The sequence below is a fragment of the Erythrolamprus reginae genome, chromosome 2 (assembly GCF_031021105.1).
Source record: "Erythrolamprus reginae isolate rEryReg1 chromosome 2, rEryReg1.hap1, whole genome shotgun sequence".
Classification (NCBI taxonomy): Eukaryota; Metazoa; Chordata; class Lepidosauria; order Squamata; family Dipsadidae; genus Erythrolamprus; species Erythrolamprus reginae.
In genome coordinates this window covers 122,227,042-122,246,539 of record NC_091951.1, presented here as the reverse complement: position 1 = coordinate 122,246,539, position 19,498 = coordinate 122,227,042, and the positions used below count along the sequence as shown (strand labels likewise).

At 38.0% G+C, this 19,498-nt stretch overlaps 2 protein-coding genes across 3 annotated transcripts in view; one reads left to right on the top strand and one right to left on the bottom strand.

Moving 5' to 3' along the window:
- The window catches only part of DPYSL3 (dihydropyrimidinase like 3), a 70,165-nt gene extending 64,802 nt beyond the window's left edge, over positions 1-5,363 (top strand). For both annotated transcript variants that reach the window (XM_070739390.1, XM_070739391.1), the window contains exons 11-14: positions 434-604; positions 1,445-1,624; positions 3,973-4,135; positions 4,609-5,363. In XM_070739390.1, the coding sequence (XP_070595491.1) occupies positions 434-604; positions 1,445-1,624; positions 3,973-4,135; positions 4,609-4,697 (603 nt within the window). In that variant the 3' untranslated portion in view covers positions 4,698-5,363. The remainder of the gene's footprint in view (positions 1-433; positions 605-1,444; positions 1,625-3,972; positions 4,136-4,608) is intronic.
- Positions 5,364-8,032: 2,669 nt separating this feature from the next.
- STK32A (serine/threonine kinase 32A) overlaps positions 8,033-19,498 on the bottom strand; it is a 93,139-nt gene continuing 81,673 nt past the window's right edge. Inside the window, exons 8-13 of the mRNA XM_070735874.1 lie at positions 17,561-17,658; positions 14,403-14,519; positions 13,649-13,774; positions 12,796-12,924; positions 11,442-11,506; positions 8,033-9,641 (exon numbers count right to left, since the gene is read on the bottom strand). Coding sequence (XP_070591975.1) covers positions 9,377-9,641; positions 11,442-11,506; positions 12,796-12,924; positions 13,649-13,774; positions 14,403-14,519; positions 17,561-17,658 — 800 coding nt within the window. The 3' untranslated portion in view covers positions 8,033-9,376. The remainder of the gene's footprint in view (positions 9,642-11,441; positions 11,507-12,795; positions 12,925-13,648; positions 13,775-14,402; positions 14,520-17,560; positions 17,659-19,498) is intronic.

Here is a 19,498-nt window from a genome sequence, read left to right as displayed (position 1 = left end):
ATGCACCTAGTATAGCTTTTGTGCCTGTGCCATTATAATCCTTGCCTTGATTCCCCCTTCCATTATTATAGCAGGGTCTTCCATGTTAATCCCCTTCCACCACTTCTTATGTGTAATTGTACTAAAATAATTTTTCATTGTTGGAGAGAGATTACTAAGAGAAAAGAGAAGAAACATCAATAAAAGGAAGAATATTTAATTACATGCTAATGGTTCTGTTTATTCATTGCTTTGATTATTTTTGGTTGTTATTATTTTAATTGTGGACCACTGAGACTCGCTCGCATAAAATAGGAATTAAATAAAAGAAGCGAGAACTAGTGTGTAGAGCTTTATGTGAATAGGAGAAACATTGGATGGATGTAACTTCAGTTCTGTCCCTTTCCTGACATATGCCTGCTTCAATCTGTTTTCTATGGGTCATTTTTCACAGGCTACAGGGAAAATGGATGAAAACCAATTTGTGGCTGTGACAAGCACCAATGCTGCTAAGATCTTCAACATGTATCCAAGGAAGGGCAGGATTGCTGTTGGGTCAGACAGTGACCTCGTCATTTGGGATCCTGATGCAGTTAAAATTGTATCTGCTAAAAGCCACCAATCAGTAAGTTGTTTTGTACAGTAATTGTCTAAATGGTCAAATCAGTTAATTCATTACCACAAGTAATGAATTCATTACCCAACACTTCTCCCTTAGACTGTCCACGATTGACCTCTCCAGGTTCCTAAGAGGCCAGTAAGGGGCGTAAATAAGTGCACTGGTGTGCCTTTCGTCCCCTGTCCAATTATCTTTCCTTTCTTCCATCTATCTTATATATTCTCTTCCTTTCATATATCCTCTCCTCTAAGTTCACTTTCACCCTCTTTTATATTATCACATGTCTATTTTTCTTCCTATGTATTTGTGTATTGGACAAATGAATAAATAAATTTCAGTTAACAACTCAGGGGCTAAATAGTAAACATTTGTGAGTAAATGAACATCTGTTTCACATGGGTTCTCTTGGGGGGTGAAGTTAGTGGTAAAAGTTTACAGTTTGGGAAACAATTACTGTTTCAAATCTGCATTGATTTTACAATTTGATTACTTTTAATTTGAGTTTTTTTGTATGACTCATTTGCTTAATTCATGGGGACAAAATGCCCTTCACCTGATAGAATAAGATCTTGAATCTTTGTGTTCTTAATTCTTAGAAGCAAAGTCCTTCTTAGATTTTTTCCCCAAAAGTTTGATGTGATATTATTTAAATATTATTATTATTATTATTATTATTATTATTATTATTATTATTTATTTATTAAATATTATTTTTTAAATTCCTAATAAAGTCCATCTTTTTTACTCCATCTATTTAGATTTTCATCTTACCTAAATATAAAATTAAGATTGGGCACTGATTTTCATAAACTGCATAATAACGATACTGACGGTTGTATTTTGTAGGCAGCTGAATACAACATATTTGAAGGAATGGAGCTCCGTGGAGCCCCGCTGGTTGTCATATGTCAGGGAAAGATCATGCTTGAAGATGGCAATCTTCATATAACACAAGGGACAGGACGATTCATTCCTGGCATCCCATTTTCAGATTATGTCTACAAGCGCATCAAAGCAAGGAGGAAGGTAAGACAAACCTGGATTGTAATATGAAATTACTGCCTGAAAAAATGTTAAGGAAAGGGACAAGAAAAATATTCAGACCATTGCAGTATTTCATCATTTCATATGAAAGCATTTGGGAAATCCCTAAATTGCAGTGGGACTCCACTAATAAATCCCTATTTGATTACTTTTAAGTTGTTTTTTGCATGACTCACTTCAAAAAAATCTTATCATTAGACCCGTTTGAATGGAAGAGAAGAAAAAAATCATTAGTGAAAGACGTAAGCTAATTACTGTTCTGCCGGCGTGTGCCAACCACCCTTAATTACAGGATAATTAGTCCAAGCAGACACACACACAATTGAATGCAAAATAAATATTATTTATCATCAGAAGAGAAGAAAAAACTTCCTTTTAAACTTCAAAGGGATTTCTTGTACAAACAAGGCACAATTTAAATGCAATCCAATTTCTAACCCAGTAACTGGGAAATTGAGTCCACTAATGTTCTCCAAACAGTGATAAACACTCACAATGAAGTATAATCCAGAGTCCAGGAATTCCACACACAGTCTTGAATACAAACAGGAAACAACAATTCACGGTTTTGACGAAACTACGATCAGATAATCTCCCACAACGGCCAAACCAGCACGTTGCTCTTTTATCAGCAGCTCTAATTACTGGAGCCCCACCCAAACACAGGTGGCCTCTCTTATCTCCTGTAATATTTCTTAAGTTGTTCTCTCCTATGCATAACTCTACGCATGCGTGGGTCTGTCATACATTCCTGATCTGAATCCAGCGAAGATAAAGATGATTGATCTCCTGAGTTGTCTGCCAAACCCGCCTCTTCCATGTCACTCATACTTCCTTTGTCAGAGGATAATTCGCTGGCAAATTCTGTCGGGAGCAAAACAGGCCTGTGGCATGTGGATGTTCCCCCACATCAACTTCCACATTCCTTGGGGCAGGAGCTGGGCCAGAGCTAACCACAACAATTACACTCTTAGTTTCCTCAGTAAACTTTCCATATACAGTGGTACCTCGGTTCTCGACCACAATTCGTTCCAGAAGTGTGGTCGAGAACCGATTTGGTCGAGTACCCCATAGGAAATAATGGAAATGGATTTAATTGGTTCCCAGCCCCTGTTGACTCGCTGGGAACCAATTAAATCTATTTTCTTTATTTCCTATGGGATAAAAATCTGAGGAGCTCTACCGCTCCAAGCTGTAGGAAAGGTGGGGATGGCTGCAATACCGGCAGCTTCGGGGGGTTCCTTTCCTCAGTGCTTGGTCTTGTTACCTGTGGGCAGCTGCACCAACTTTCTCCTTCCCGGCGGCAGTGGCAGCGGCTTCCCTTCGAGGAGCAGCAGCGCTGGGAACGTCACATAATGAAGGGAAGCCTCTGGAGCGGCGGCAACTGCTGAGATGGCTCCAGCGGTTTCCCTTCATCACGTGACGTTCCCAGCACTGCTGCTCCTTGAAGGGAAGCCGTCGCCGCTGCTGCCGCCGGGAAGGAGAAAGTTGGTGCAGCTGCCTGCAGGTAAGAAGACGAAGCACTGAGGAAAGGAGCCCCCTGAAGCTGCCAGTATTGCATCCACCCGCACCCTTCCTGCAGCTTGGAACGGTTAGACTAAAGAGACTGGGAGGCTGTTAAGCGGGCGGCCAGAATGGGCGTGTCGGATTCTGACTCCCATTCCGTCTCATCCTGTCCATTCAGATCTTGTGGCAGCTGCTTTGCCAAGTCGCCCTGGGACTCATTGGACTCAGCCCCCACCCTATGTTGCAGAGAGGGCGTGTAACATGCAGGAGGCATAGACATCGGCCATTTCTGATAATAAACAAAATTTTCTGTGGCTGTTCGGTATCCGAATTTTTGTTCGGATACCAAAGCATATTTTTGCCGAAAATTTTGTTCGGTATCCGAAATGTACGAAAACCAAGGCGTTCGAGAACCGAGTACCACTGTACTTCTTCTCGTTGTATTGCTTTTGGGGGGGGGGGGGAGAGCACAATTCTGTATTTAGAAGTCCATCAGCTTCTGGATTATATTATCTGTTTTAATAAATAAGGATGAAACTCCTCAAGCAAGCTGTGTCAATAAGCCTGCTCTTCCCCCCCCCCCCTTAATCACATGTTGGTATCACAACAACGTAGGCATCTAAGCACATCAAATAGTCTTGTGCATATTTAATTGCATACATATTATTTTCTACCATTTCCAAACATGTTACTGGTATAAGATGATAAGAGGTTTTTGTATGAAAAATCTATCCAGGATGTTGAACATCTTCTGTTGCTCATAAGAGGAAGTCCGGGATCATTATACAATTGCAAAATTTGCTTTCTTTCATTCCTTCTGACAGATGGCTGAAATGCATGCTGTGCCAAGGGGCATGTATGATGGCCCTGTGTTTGATTTGACTACCACACCTAAAGGAGGTACCCCTGCAGGCTCTACTCGGGGTTCTCCTACTAGGCAGACAGCACCAGTAAGGAATCTTCACCAGTCTGGATTTAGTTTATCAGGTAAGTAAGACAAGACTGCACTGATTGCAACCCAATCAGGAAGAGAAGTCCCAGTAATATTTAGTATATTTTCCCCTAGTTACTTCAAAATCTTTGCCTCATTGCTATGTTGGTAGCTTCAAATGTTACACTGGCAAAAGAGGAGTATATGCATGCTATGGCTTTCTGGAGCATATTGTGAAGACTACTCACAGATCACATCCCTTCTATTTCATTCCTACATAATAAATGATATGTGGGAAAGCCAATTCATAACAACAGCAGGAGGTGACTCACTTCTACATGTGTAATCCATCTCTGGTTCTTTCTACATGGTGATCAGATTATCCAAACCTGACCAGAAAGTTTGCTTGAATGCATATTAATAAACTAAGGATTATTTCTCAGGAAGATTTTCAAAATGGAACAGCAGTATATTAATAATCTTCTAACCTGCATATTTTCCCCCTCTCTCCGTTATATATGCTCCACAGGTACTCAAATTGATGAAGGTATTCGCTCGGCCAGCAAGCGCATAGTAGCCCCTCCTGGGGGACGTTCCAATATAACATCTCTAAGTTAAACTTCCAGTCATTGGGAAAAGAAAGAAAATGGAAAACCATCATTTAGGGGAACAGAGCAATGGTACCTTGATATTTAAGAGAAAAAAAGAGCAATGGAGAATTCAGATTTTGAAGAATCAATAAGCCTCAAGCCTTATGTTTCATAAAATGCTACTCGCTACCTAGCTTTAAAAAAATATTGCGGGTTTCCTTTTTTGTTTATTCATAGCCTTAATATTTTCCCCATTTTTTTTTACATGCATGCAAACCTGACAGGTGATTAAGTTAAAAATATGTAATTGTACACAGTGAGTGCTTGTGCAAGGAACTCATAAGAAAGGGGCTGGAGAAAAGAGGGAATGGCATGAGCGAGCTCTTTAGCCAGAATCAACCCAGGAGTTTAGTATGGGGAGGGGGGAAGAAGACGGTGGGCCAAGGTAGTAGGGGGTGGATTGGGGGAGGGAGGGCAGTAGATCTTTGTATTGTGTCCATGTTCTTCTGTTTCTACTCAGTGCTGAAGAGACAAAGATGCCTCAAAGCAATTATGAGGCTGTTTGAAAACTCAAATCATCTTTGTAATGGCTCTGTTATATCACATTTTCCTGTTAGAAATTTTATTACTTTGTACATTTTATTGAATAAAAAATTGAAAGACATTTTCTTTCTAATTGACTTGCTTCAACAAAGTAATGTGTGTCTTTTTCATTTCCGTTCCTTTGAGACAAAGCAGATGGGGGGAAAGGATGCGATTCTGGATTGCAGGAAAAGACATCCAATTAATTTAGGATTGATATTCATATTAACTTAATGCCCATTCATGTTTTATATTTTCACATCACATGAAGTTATTAGTGACTCGCCAAGGAAGTAGTAGCATCTTCTTTCCTCAGGATTTGATGGCGATATTGTCAGTATTTTCATTTCTCCTTCCAACTGTGGAAGAGTTAAAAACCTGGGTGTCTGATTTTGCACAGCTCTTAGTAGAATTACCACTCCAGTTTTGAAGTTTGAAAAGATTGTCTGATGCGGAACAAGTCTTACCTTCCTCCTTTGTATAACTTCATTGTCCATCAATTGTTGATAATCATTTTGGTAGTAATGGAATACACACTTTAATTTTCTCTGAGAGATTGTGTTTATTTTGGAAAGCGCTTGCTTTCATTTAAGTAAGCAAGTACCAAACAAAGTGAAAACAACTTTACTAATCTTTCCAGTTTCTCGCCATTTCTTTCTGCCATTAGCAGAGTAACACTTTGAAGGGAAGAGTTCCCTTCAAAAGCTTGAAAGCATGCTATTACAATAAAACACTCTATCACTTAGGACTGTTTACACCTGGATATTGTCCTATATATTATCAAATACCTCTCTTCAAAATCTTTTTAATATATCTGACCTATATACAAAGGTCAGATGTCAAAACAGAAAAGCTTGTGTTCCCAATCTTGCCTGTTTCATTCTTGCTATTTCTGCAAGGTAACTTTATAATCAATTACCACTACTTTCACAGCAAGAGAACTTTTTTCCTTTTGATACCTATATTGTGAATGGTATACAGGTATATTACTCTTGTGGATTGTTTTAGAAATAATGTTCAACAAAAGAGTTAAAAATGTTTAATTGCCACTCAATCTAATTAGTTGCAGGACACTTGTATACAATTAAAATTGCAATTCTGTAAAGTTAATGCTAGCAAATTTCCAATTTTGTTTTGTTTTTACAGATAATAATATAAGCACATGATGGTGAATCTATGGCACACGTGCCACATGTGGCCATATAGGAAGGCGTGTGACATGTTGCCCTGTTAGATCCAGTGCGCATTCTCTGCTTCAGTTGTGTGCATGCGCAGGGGGCAGTGCAGGGTGTGTGTATGTGTGCACATGTGCGGGGGGAGAAAATGGGTGTGGGCATGCGCTAGCACATGCACCCACCTTTTTGGCACACAAACCAAAAAAGGTTCGCCATCACTGATATAAGCCTTTCGTTATCTTAAGTATTGTAGAATCATAAATGCACTTAATGTAAATGTTATTTTTTCAATAGAAAGATGCATTTCTTTCAGAGAAAATTACAATTTTAAGATTATTCAGATTTCTATTTTTGTTTCTGTATCATTTAGGAATGTTTTTGTGTATTTTTCAAATTGCCACATGGTGGTGCCAAACAACAAATAAAAGCAACCAAAAAGCTAAAATATGGGGATAGGTACAACTAAGGTGAAAATATGTATTTATATTCTTTGAAATTCCGATAGCAAATACCGGATTTTCTCATCTCAAACAGCTGTGCGTTTGGAGCAATTATATGACAAAGATAAATTGCTTTTCTGTTATCTGGAAGAGATATTGTTTTCTGTGCCCAGCAATGAATTTTTACTGAAAAGAATGTTTTACTAAGGAAAATTGCACAACATAAATAATGCTCATGTTTTTAGTGGAAGCTACTATTCAAAATACATGATGAGGCTTAACATGCAAGCTATATTTCTTTTATGAAACAAAACATTTATAATGAAAGTTATAAAAAGTTTCCAATAAAACGCTCTCTAAATCTGCCCTTGAGTCTTTTCTATGGCTGAGTGAGGGGACCAGATGAAATAAAGATAAACTTTGGGTGATTGAAGATTACCTTTTACATCTGGGGAGGACACGGAACCACAATGGGCAGAACAATTGTGTGAAATAGATGGAACCACAACATGTACATAGGAAGGGTCAAGATTTTTTGTTTGACTCACCCAACAAAAATGTTGTTGCATCAATTTTAGGGTGTGCACTAAAGTTTTGGTGTTTTGTGCCACTTAATGGTGAGAACTCCATTGATTTTCATTAAAATTTCATTCCATTTCATTTGCCCAATCCCAGGCTAGATATTCTGGAGCCATAACTACCCATCTGTTTCAGGAAGGAAGGGGTATCTGAAGTAAGCAGCTATCAGTTTGGTTCAGCAGGCCAAACAAAATGATAGTGGCAAGATGGAACCTGAGAATCGTAACTTAGCTATCCTGTCCATATGGGATGAGAAAAGCTACAAATGCAGTAAGAATTTAGTTATTGGGCTTATTAAATTAAAAACCTAAATGAACTACTGAACACTCCCACCCCGCATTTGCAGGGTAGCATGTTTACCTGTTTTAAGCAATCCGGAGAAAAGAGGGTCTTCGATCACCTTTTGGTACCCTTTGCAATCAGATAAACTACTTTGTTATAGAGGAAAATTTCTTTGAACTTTTAGGATTAGAAGAATGTAGAAAGTATCCACTCATCCAATTGCCTATTGGGCCATCCCAGTAGACATAGAATCAATCTATGTTTTCTTAATGACAATGCACACCGGTTGGACATAATCCATTCACTTTTCTTTGGAAATCAAAGAGACTGTATTGGTTGAGAGCGCTTTTACATTTTGTACATACAGAGAACGCAACACAGAATTGAAAGTCACTAGATAGCAAGTGACCTCACAGTGGTATTTCGACTCAAACTACAAACAGGCTTAGAAAAAGATTTCAGCTTGACAATGTACAATAATTGTCAATAAATTTCCTACTTCCATTGTATTAGCCACGCTTTTGTCTAACAAAGTTGTGTCCGGGGAAGGAAAAACAGGGAAAGGAGGACTAAGGACTACAGCCATAAAGCAACGCAGAGCAAAATTAAGTCAAAACATAAAATTGCTTCCCATAAAGAATTATGCTTAACCTGGGGTACATATAACATTGGTGTACTCTTTTCTTGCCAATTTCCAACAACCTGTATTTTTGCTATCTCTTCCCAACTACATATAATAACAAAGGGTGCTTCAGGGTACAAAGTTAATAGTTTGTCATTAACTGTACCAAACATCTATTGATCCTAAGTCATCAATAGCCGTTTACCAAATGATCATCATAGCTAATTTCTTTATGATAGTTAAACATTTTTAATTATTGCCATCCCTCCCTTGCAAGAAATGGAATGACCCCTTGCACTTACTAATGAATTCTATTTATAAAATAGCCCTGATCAATTCCATTTCCTGATTCACAGTGTACACAGACCTCCCAATTTGAAGATATACTGGTTAGATTCTTAAGAACTACTTTATTTAAAAGTACCAATAAGTGGAAAAAACCGCACAGCAAAAATATTATTTCCTCTTATTCTGTGTCTGACATATTATATATAGTCAGTTACAAGTATTTTAAAAATGATTTTCATTTTGAAGTCTATTGCACTCTAAGGCAGAGTTATAATTCAGCTCTATTTTTTCTTTTAAACTTCTAAGAAAATGTGGAGTTACCCTCTCTAGCAGCCCTGCAAAGACCTATTTCCCCATAGGCAGTGGATTTAACCCAATTATCGGCAACGTTAACATTTACCAACAGAAATTATACCTATAAAGTGAACTTAACCTTTCCCTATTTGGAGTTCCTTTTGCACTGTACTTAAGGAGCATACTCTTCCCTTTTAATGATCAAGTGGCTTTTAAAAAACCAGGCATAAAGACAGTAATTTGTGCCTTAAGGAGTTCTGTAGGATTGTAAGCCACAAGTCCTTAGGGTGGGAAGAGAGACTCAGCATCTACTCTCAAGGTTCCTTAGCAAGATATATCTGCCTTGTCTGGAAAGCAGTGTGCAATTTTATTTGCTAAGCTCCATGAGCTAAAGTAAAAGCCTGCCCTTTTCAGTAGCAGCACCTGAGGAAAAATTACATTGATCTCAAAGATTATTATTTTGGTCATCATCTTCTTCATTGTCTTTGGTTTGTGTCACCGTTAAGTTCTCATCTTCTTCATTGTCTTTGGTTTGTGTTACTGTTAAGTTCTCATCTTCTTCTTCGTTGTCTTTGGTTTGTGTCACCGTTAAGTTCTCATCTTCTTTGTTGTCTTCGGTTTCTGTCACCGTTAAGTTCTCATCTTCTTTGTTGTCTTCGGTTTGTGTCACTGTCAAGTTATCTTGCATTTTGTTATGTTCTTGTCGTGCCCTAAAATGTATTGAAGAGAAACAGAAGTTCATGATCAGATAGCAAGTCCAGCATTTCTCAAAAATCTTACCATCTGCATTGGGAGAGGGGGTGCCTTGAGTTACTCTGGACAGCCCCTTCAGCTTCTTGGCAAAACTTCAGAAACGATTTGCCCTTGCCTCCTTCCTACTAATCCCAGGCTGGCTTTAGGCCTAAGGCAGGACTAGAATTTACAGTCTCCTGGTTTCTAGCCTGGTATCTTAACTGCTGTTAGACTTCTAAATACAGAATTGTGCTCCCCCCCCCCCCCAAAAGCAATACAACGAGAAGTAAATGGAAAGTTTACTGAGGAAACTAAGAGTGTAATTGTTGTGGTTAGCTCTGGCCCAACTCCTGCCCCAAGGAATGTGGATGTGGGGGAAACATCCACATGCCACAGGCCTGTTTTGCTCCCAATAGAATCTGGCGACGAAGTTTCCTCTGACCAAGGAAGCGTGAGTGACAGGGAAGAGGGGAGTTTGGCAGACAGCCCAGGAGATCAATCTTCCTTATCATTCCTGGATTCTGAACAAAACAAGAACTTATGACAGACCCACGCATGCGGAGAGTGATGCACAGAAGAGAACAACTGAAGGATTATTAGAGGAGATAAGTGAGGCCACCTGTGGTTGGGTGGGGCTGCTGTAATTAGTGCTACAGATAAAAAGCAGCGTGCTGATTTAGCCTTGTGGAAGTTTATCTGATTCATAGTTTTGCCAATATCGTGGTTTTGCTGTTTCCCTGTTCAAGATTGTGTGTGGACTTTCTGGACTTGTGGAATTGGACTCAATTTCCCAGTTACTGGGTGAGAAATTGGATTTAACCTGTGCCTTGTGTGTACCAGAAAATCCCTTTGACATTTAAAAAGGGAAATTTATCTGCTTTTCTGTTGATAAAGACTTTTGGTTTTCCTTCTATCATGTGGTGTGTGTCTTTCTGGACCAATTACCCTGTAATTACGGGCAGTTGGGACACACCGGCAGAACACTTAACCAGGATACCAATCTTGTTCTCACCTTCTGCATTAGCCAAGATATAGTCAGTTCTAATTTTATCAGATCATCCTGGACATAAAGTGTTTCCACGCCTACCTTCAAAACATCACTACAGAGCACTACATACCAGGACAACAAAACACAAGAACAGTTTTTTCCCCAAACGCCATCACTCTGCTAAACAAATAATTCCCTCAATACTGTCAAACTATTTACTAAGTCTGCACTACTATTACTACTAGTTTTTTCCTCATCATTTCCTCATCATTTCTTCCCACTGAAACTTGTTGCTGCTTGTATCCTTAAGATTTTTATTAATATTGACTGTTTCCTCATTGCTTATTTGACCCCTATGACAACCATTAAGTGTTGTACCTCATGATTCTTAACAAATGTATCTTTTTCTTTTATGTACACTGAGTGCATATGCACCAAAGACAAATTCCTTGTGTGTCCAATCACACTTGGCCAATAAAGAATTCTATTTTATTTTATTCTATTTCTGGAAGGAGAACAAGGCAGAAAAAAGTAAAATAAAGCCATTTCAGTCATCCTACATTTTTGTCAGAAAGATATTAAAAATGTAAATTTAGTGGGGTTTAGTGAAATAGTTTGAGCAACAGCCATATGAGAGTATATAGCAATGCCAGACTTCCAGTGCTTTTCTATGGATTTTGTGTCAAAATTGCTACCTAATTATCTGAGGAACAGTAATCAGATTTCCTTAGTTCTAAGTAATCTTATTGACGTGCTAAGCTAAAATTTATATTTCTAGGTCAATGCTTACTTTTCTCTGTTGAAAATCATAAAGTCCCTTTGTATTGACTCCAGGTTTTTCTGCAGCTGGCAGGCCTTATATTAAGAAAGAAAAAAGAGAAGTTAATTATAATTCATCATTGTAGTATTTGATGCAAGAAGCCACTAAACTTATCAAGAAAGACATTTCAGAGCAATTCAAATGATTGATCCCTGCACTAAATTATTAGCTGGCTCTGTTGTTTCTTAACAGAAACTAAATTCATCTAAGAACCTGGATCAAATGCATCAAATTTGATCAAGTATTATTTGTAGGTTATTTTCTTCAGTCCAATTTTTAGCATCCATCCTGGTCTTTTTAGATCTTGGTTTATCTGAACAGAGGCTCTAGTAGTAGTAGTAGGCTAAGGATAATGTCCTTCCTCTGTAACAGACTAAATACAATGCCCTTCCTCAATGTATCTTGCTTTGTGAAAGTAATTGACTTAGTAGCAGCGATAATGAAGCTAATCTTGGGAGTAGCTATTGTCGCAACCTATCGACACTGATTCTATTCTTTCTCTCCTTAATATCTATTATTTTCTGACTTTGTATCCAGTATTGGCGTAGAGAGGGGGAGAAATGAGATACAAATTTGAAACAAGAAAGCTTTATTTCTTGATTTCTTTCATTTTCACAAAAAAGGATAATGTGTTTTACTTGCTTTGCTACATTTTTTCAGCCCAAAGCTAATGAACCAATTTTTTTTTTTGCCAAGATCACTGTACACTTATTCTTCTTATCCCTGCCTTTCCCAGGGTTTTCTTTTCTTTCTATTCCCCTCACCAGACCTAAAGGTAGTTAAAAAAAAACATAATAGAAATTTATATTCTATCCTGTTATTCTATTTTATTCTATTCTATGCTATGTTATGTTATGCTATTTTATGCTATCCTATGGTATCCTGTCCTGTTCTATCCTATCCTATCCTTCTATTCTTGCTTTTCTTTTTATTCTTTGCTGTCATAATCTGATGTAAAATATTGCTCATAGAATTTAAAATAATCCAAAAATCTAAAAGTGGTATATCTATGGGCCTTTCCTCAATTTTGCAAAGGTTTCCAAATATGCTCTTATATTTTAAAAAGTATTATAAATATACTGTAACACCAATTCATCATTTAAATGTCAAGAATAAAAAAGCACAGAGGGTTATAGACTCCATATTTTGGCTGCTGTCCTACTCATTTGGGGCATTGCCATTAAAGTCAGTGTGATTTAGATCTGAGACCTCTGTCTTTTAGATCAATATACCCAATGAAAGTGGAAGACATTAAAATGCAGGCATCTTTGCATCAGCCAAATATTTTTGGGGCAATTCAGGCATCCCACTCTCTGTGCCTTACCTCTGGGGATTCATCTTTGTTGCTTTCCTTCTCCTTCTTAGCCAAGCGCTTTTTCTTTTTATGAAGTGGCTTTGACTCCAGGATCATTTCTTCAAGTTCAAAGGTTGGGTCACAGTTTAACTTCCCTTTCTAGGGAGGAAAACACATACAGAGAGAAATTGTTGTCCTTCCCATTTGCATGGACATTCTATGGTGGGATTGAACACCATAAAGGTGAACCAAAACAGATTCACCAATTAAAACTATTAGGACTCTCTGACATTTCAAACTTGAAATATAATATGGAGGAGAATTGGATTGGACAGCTAGGATCAATAATTGTAAGAGTATAAAAGCCTTTAACTCCATAAACACAAAAGTCCTTCAGGTTGCAGTAAAGAGAGCACACTTCAAGTCCTCACATCAAGCCACAGCACCTAATGGGCCCCCAGGGACATATCTTTTGATTTTTTTAAAAAAAATATCAGTGTTTCCCCCCTCCCAAATATATGACTGGCCCATGCAGGCTTGGAATCCCAATTGATAGAGTTGTTAGATATTTTAATGTAGTTGCCATTTTATTGTTTTAGTTGTCTTTTAATCTATTGTGTTGCTTTGGGAAGGTTCTTGTTGCTGAGTTTTGGGCAGCCCTAGAAATGTGATTGATTCATTGATTGATTGATTGATTGATCGTTGTGCCACTTAATTTAATTCAAAAATTAAACTATTGATTTTTGATTTTAAGAAATTTATGTTTAGGTGTGAAATCTGCACAGTGATAGTTTATTGCTTTATACGTTAAGAAACATGCCATAGTATCACCATCATTACTCTAGTTTCTAAATTAAAAAAATATTCAAACTAAAATTCTTACATTAGGAAGAAAGCCAGTCGGTACTGTCTTCTGTAAAACAGCATCCCAGTTGATATCAGCCAAGTATGGATACTCTTGGACATGACTCAGTTGAAAAAATCTTTCCTCTGCATTTATTTCCACTAACTAGAGATAAGAATTAAAACAGTTTATTAAGTATATCAGAATAGAATCAAGCACAATTGCAGACTGAATACAGAAGAGGATGATACATGCCTCTTTATCTGTCTCAGACATAATAGGGAACCTCTAGCCCATGAATGTTTACAATGCAAGAATTTCCATTCAGCCCATAAGTTATTGTGAATATCCCGCTCTGACTTTTTCTCAAAGATCCTATCTAGCACTTCAAAACTCTTTAAAAGATTATAGCACCAGTATTGTTGTTTCAGCAGGAATATGCCTATCAATAAACTAACTGAAGGAGGATCAAGTAAGAAATGTCCAACGCAATGTAGAGTAAAACAATTTCCTATGTTCCTAAAATGATCCTGCATTTTAGGCTTTCCTGCATTCCTAAAATCAGAGCCAATCAAGTGCTCTGGGTGCATGGAACTGTTTGATGTTTTAAATTAACATCACACTAGGTGTTAAAATACATTCCATTGGGGGGGGGGATGTAGGATGACTCGCAGCTTCCATATTTAGCTGCAGTTCTGAATTTCCAGTAATGTTCTACTCCTGGTAGAATGAGTCAAAAGGCTTGAAAGGCTTAGCATCTTAACCAACACTGGATCCCTAAAAGATCACTCACCTTTTTAATCAATGAGATCATGTCCTGTGACCAAGCAGCAGGATACATGATGTTGGCTGTCTTGTAGATATGCAAAATTTCATTGGCAGAATTACTCGAGCGAATGTGATATGGTCTCTGCAAGGAGAAAAAAAGGCAAGGACACTGAAACCCAGTTCATCATCCAACAGATGAACGAATTCTCTCTTTTAAGTTAGATACATTTTTAGAAGAAAAAAAGTATCACTAGACTGTGATGGGCTGACAACTTCTGCAAGAGACTTCACTTTCTATCCTCCTTCCTCAGAATCCACTAATGTTCTTACTTGAGACATTGTGACACTGGGTAATTTTTTGAACAGATCAACACAGGAAAGGAGGACAACAGAAAAATTACACTTCAAAAGCAACATGTAAGCAACAGCAAGACATCAAAGACTGCATAATTGATGTTTCACTCAATGCATATTGAGTTCCAGGAAAATCATTTTAGTGGTAGGTGTGAGTTATTCCTAGAAATACTTAAAAATTTGTGTTATTTTTTTCCTGAATTATATTCTGTTTTGAAACAAGACAAAACAGAATCAAAATGACACAGTTTTAAACATGCTCTCAAAATGTTTTGTAATAAATCTTCAGGACATAAATGCAATCAATTAAATTAAGGAGCGTATTTTCCCAGCATGCCTGCAGTAGTGGGGTTAATCCATTCAACTTTGAAAAGAAAATTAAACAACAGAAGAGCATTTCCAGCGTGTTCTTGCATTGAAGAGACTTGGTGGCGCAATGGTTATAGTGCAGTACTGCAAACTACTTCTGCTGATCACCGGCTGCCAGCAGTTTGGAAGATTGAATCTCATAAGTTCAAGATTTACTCGTGGGTAAAATGAGGACCCAGATTGTTGCGGGCAATAGGCTTACTCTCTTTAAACTGCTGAGAGAGGGCTGTAAAGCACTGTGAAGCAGTATATAAGTCTAAATGCTAATGCTATTGAACTAAAGAGCAGCACAAATGGTGCCAGCCATTAGAATTTCTGCAAAAATTGCAGAACAGACTGCAATACTGAGAGATGCAAGCTCACCTGGCATTTTGCCTATGCCTACCTCTGAAATGAAAAGCAAAACCTTTAGCTTTTATAAAGAGCAACCCTGTCAAGTTCTAGTCTGAATTTGCTGTCTGCTACCACCAGTAAAGCAGAATGACAAGTCAGACTGAAAGAAAACGTGTCATAGGCACGTAGGGGGAAATAGATATGTTATTATTTCAGAATCATTAGCAACTTCCACTCCCTACATTTCCAGGATGCAGTTTGACATCGTCTTTTTATGGAGCAGTTCAATCATCTTTGTGAGTGTAAAAAATTTTATTTTCTCCAGCATAAAATAAAACAACAACTTAATGCTTAAAATCAATCATATATAAACTTCTGAACTCACTCAATGGAGGCTCTTATCTCTCCTCATCTTAAAATTTCTATTAATTTTATACAACATTCTCAATTCTTCAAAGTCTAAATAAAAATTCTTCTTTTCCATCTTACTATAAAAAGTTACATAACCTCAATGCAAACATTAATAAAATCTCTTTTCTCTAAATTTTAATATGGTATTAATATTGTTCTCACTTCAATCATCTGACTACGTTGGAATTTGTGCCCCTAGAATTTGTGTCCCTGAAATATGCAAGCTTTTTGATAGCATTTTTCTTACAATAATCAAGATTTTACATTTCAGACAACAACTGTTATCTGAAGTTTGGTGTAATTCACATTGCATGTACACAGAACAACAGCAAAGAATACAGAAAATACAAGGCATCATGTATTCGAGAAAACCATTTGCTTTTACAGCTTTTCTTTTAACAATATAACCTTTTGATTGATTCATAATTATTCAGTTTCATTTTTGAAAAACCAATGATTTAAGAAGTGATTATAAAAGAATTTTTTTTCTCCTCTGCATAAGATGTAACTGGCATTAATTGATAAATATTCCTTTTAAACAAGCATTACCATAAAATAAAAGGAAACAAACATGTTATGCTTTCAAAATTTGAACTACAGTGTATCTCCAATATTCAAACAATCAACACATTACTAACTTGGAATTGTCCCACAAGAAAGTCATCCTACACCCATTCTCAGATAGCTTATAATGGGATCATATATGCCTAGATAAATTTTTTTAAATGGCACAAATACCCTTGAATAAGAAGTTATAAATGTGATAACATACTATCCCTAGGATAAATAACAGAACAAATAAGAACTTGCATATTTATACTATAATAGCCGCCCCGAGTCTGCGGAGAGGGACGGCATACAAATCTAAATAATAAATAATAAATTTCCTATTTTAGTCATATGTTTCATAACATGCCTACTACTGCTTTCTATACTATCCACTGCACAGTTCTAAAATATGTTATGATGTAACGAAGCAGTAAGGCATGTCGCAGCATGAAATGTGTTGGATTACTAATTCACACACAGCAGTATACTTCTTCAGATTGTATCCGTGATCCATAATTATGAAAGGTCTTTTGAAGTATAGTTCCATTTTTTTTTCTTTATAGCTTTTGAATTTTATGATAAACTTTACAGCACACATTGATATTTATCAATAAATTAATCTCTTTAAGCAGAACAGCTTCTCTTTAGAATTTTAATGATCCTACTACGGGCAGTCCTTGATTTACAACAGTTCATCTAGTGACCGTTCAAAGTTACAACAGCACCAGAAAAAGTGACTTCAAACCATTTTCCACACATATAATCATTGTGGCATCCCCCTAGGCCATGTAATCAAAATTCAGATGCTTGGCAACCGACTCACATTTATGACGGGTGCAGTGTTCTGGGACATGTGATTCCTTTTGCGATGTTCTGACACACAAAGTAATTCGGGAAGCCAGATTCATTCAACAGCCACTTTGTTTAACTTAACAAGTGCAGTGATTTAGGTTAGCAACAGTGGCAAGAAAGATTGTACAATGGGGCAAAACTCACTTAGCAAATGTCTTCCTTAGCAACAGAAATATTGAGTTTCAATTGTGGTCATAAGTCAAGCACTATTTGTATACAGTGGATGCAGATCTGGAAAGTAATTGTTTCTGAATAGTCTAAATGTGGTGAAATCATGAATAGAGAGATAAATGGATACATATTCGTGTACCATACCCGGCCTCTGAGGAGTTCATAGGCTGTAATTCCTAATGACCACCAATCAACAGCATAGGAATAACCTGCAGTTTTTGTAGCAGTAAACATCTCGGGTGCTGCAAAAAGAGAGAAATTTGAGGTTTGCCTTAGGATGGAACATTCCACAAGATGACAGATTTTTCTTTCTGTAGTCTAATCAGTGGTGGGATTCAGCCGTTTCGTTCTGGTTCAGGCCAACTAGTAGTTAAATTACCCATCTGCCTGCTATCAAAGTGGATCCTGGGCACTGGGTGGGTGGGTTGGGTGGATAGATGGATAGAGGGATAGATAGATACAGGGTTAGAGGGATAGATGATTGATAGATGGATACAGGGATAGTATATTGATAAATGGATAGATAGATAGATAGATAGATAGATAGATAGATAGATAGATAGATAGATAGATATCTCTATCAATCTTCCATCCATCCATCCATCCAACCATCCATCATCTATCTATCTATCTATCTATCTATCTATCTATCTATCTATCTATCTATCTACCATCTATCCAACTATCCATCTATCACTCTATCCATCTATCCCTCTATCCATCTATCAATCATCTATCCATCTATCCATCTATCAATCATCTATCCCTCTATTCTGGGAGTTGAAGTCCACACATCTTCCAACTACCAAGGTTCAGAAACATTGATCTAGAGGCTTGCTAGAGAACAGAGCTTGCCAGAGAACGGAGCTTGCTAGAGAATGGAATGGTGAGGAGGACCCGGGAGTAGCATGACAGACAGAATGGGAGATGCACATCTCCACTCACCTGCAGGCACGGGAGAGGGAGAGTTTGTGAGGCATTTGTGAGGTGAAGTTACGGGCCGGGAATGGAGCTACGGCGGCGGCATCCTGGCTTCGGGATTTCTAAGGGGAGGTTCAGATAAGCGGGGAGCTGCCGACTCGGCTTGGGGACGCCGAGGGGAGGGGACTCCGGACCCCAAGCCGGACATCCTCCCCAAGCACTTTGTCGCCCGCCGGGCAAAAGGGGGCGATGCAGGTGCGGCCAGGCTGGCTTTGGAGGGTCCTGGCGGGCAGCAGTTGCAGTTCAACCGGCCTTGCGTGAAGCCAAAATGCCAGGATTCTTATTTGCCACTGTCGCCGAAAACTTTCAAGGAGGGTGGAAGCCCCACCGGCTGACAAGCCGCCAGGCAGCTTCCCACGCGTGTCAATCCACCCACAAGGCTCGCTCTAGGCAATTTCCACTGTCTTCCCCCCCCTTCTCCATCCGCCCCCGAACAAAGATCCAAATGCCGGTGGTAATAAGGTAAAAGGGGGGAGTTTTCTGATTGCATGCATTATTCGCTTTTAAATTGATTCCTATGGGAAAAATTGCTACTTGTTACAAAAGTTTCTACTTACGAACCTGGTCAAGGAACGAATTAAGTTCGTAAGAAGAGGTACCACTGTATTAGAAAGTAAGGAGAAACAACTTGCCTCTTTTTTTCAGCTGATTTTAATCTGGACCATCATACCGCTAACTCCTTAATCAGAATCATGCTATTCTAATAATGGCAGACAGACTTAGAGCAAAATTGCATCTCCCATTAATTAAAAGAGGAAATTATTAAACTTTAGAAAAATAACATTGAGAACCAATAGACTTTCCCAAGTTCTTCAAAAAACGTAGTTGTTCAGAAGGTCACTGCACAATGTACTGTACTTTGTGCTTTTCAACTCTCTGCTTTTACTCTCGCATAAAGCTTTTCACACCCCTTTCTCACAACCTCAAGGTTACATTTTGACTAACTCATTAGCTATTTGATATAGAAACAAAGCATGAAAATGGCCACTTTTACTATGATGTTGTGGTTGCTGAAAAAGAGCACTTAATAGGTACACGCATTGTAAGATGAAGCCTGAACATAATTTAAGTTATCTGAAATGTTCCTTTATATTTTAAAAT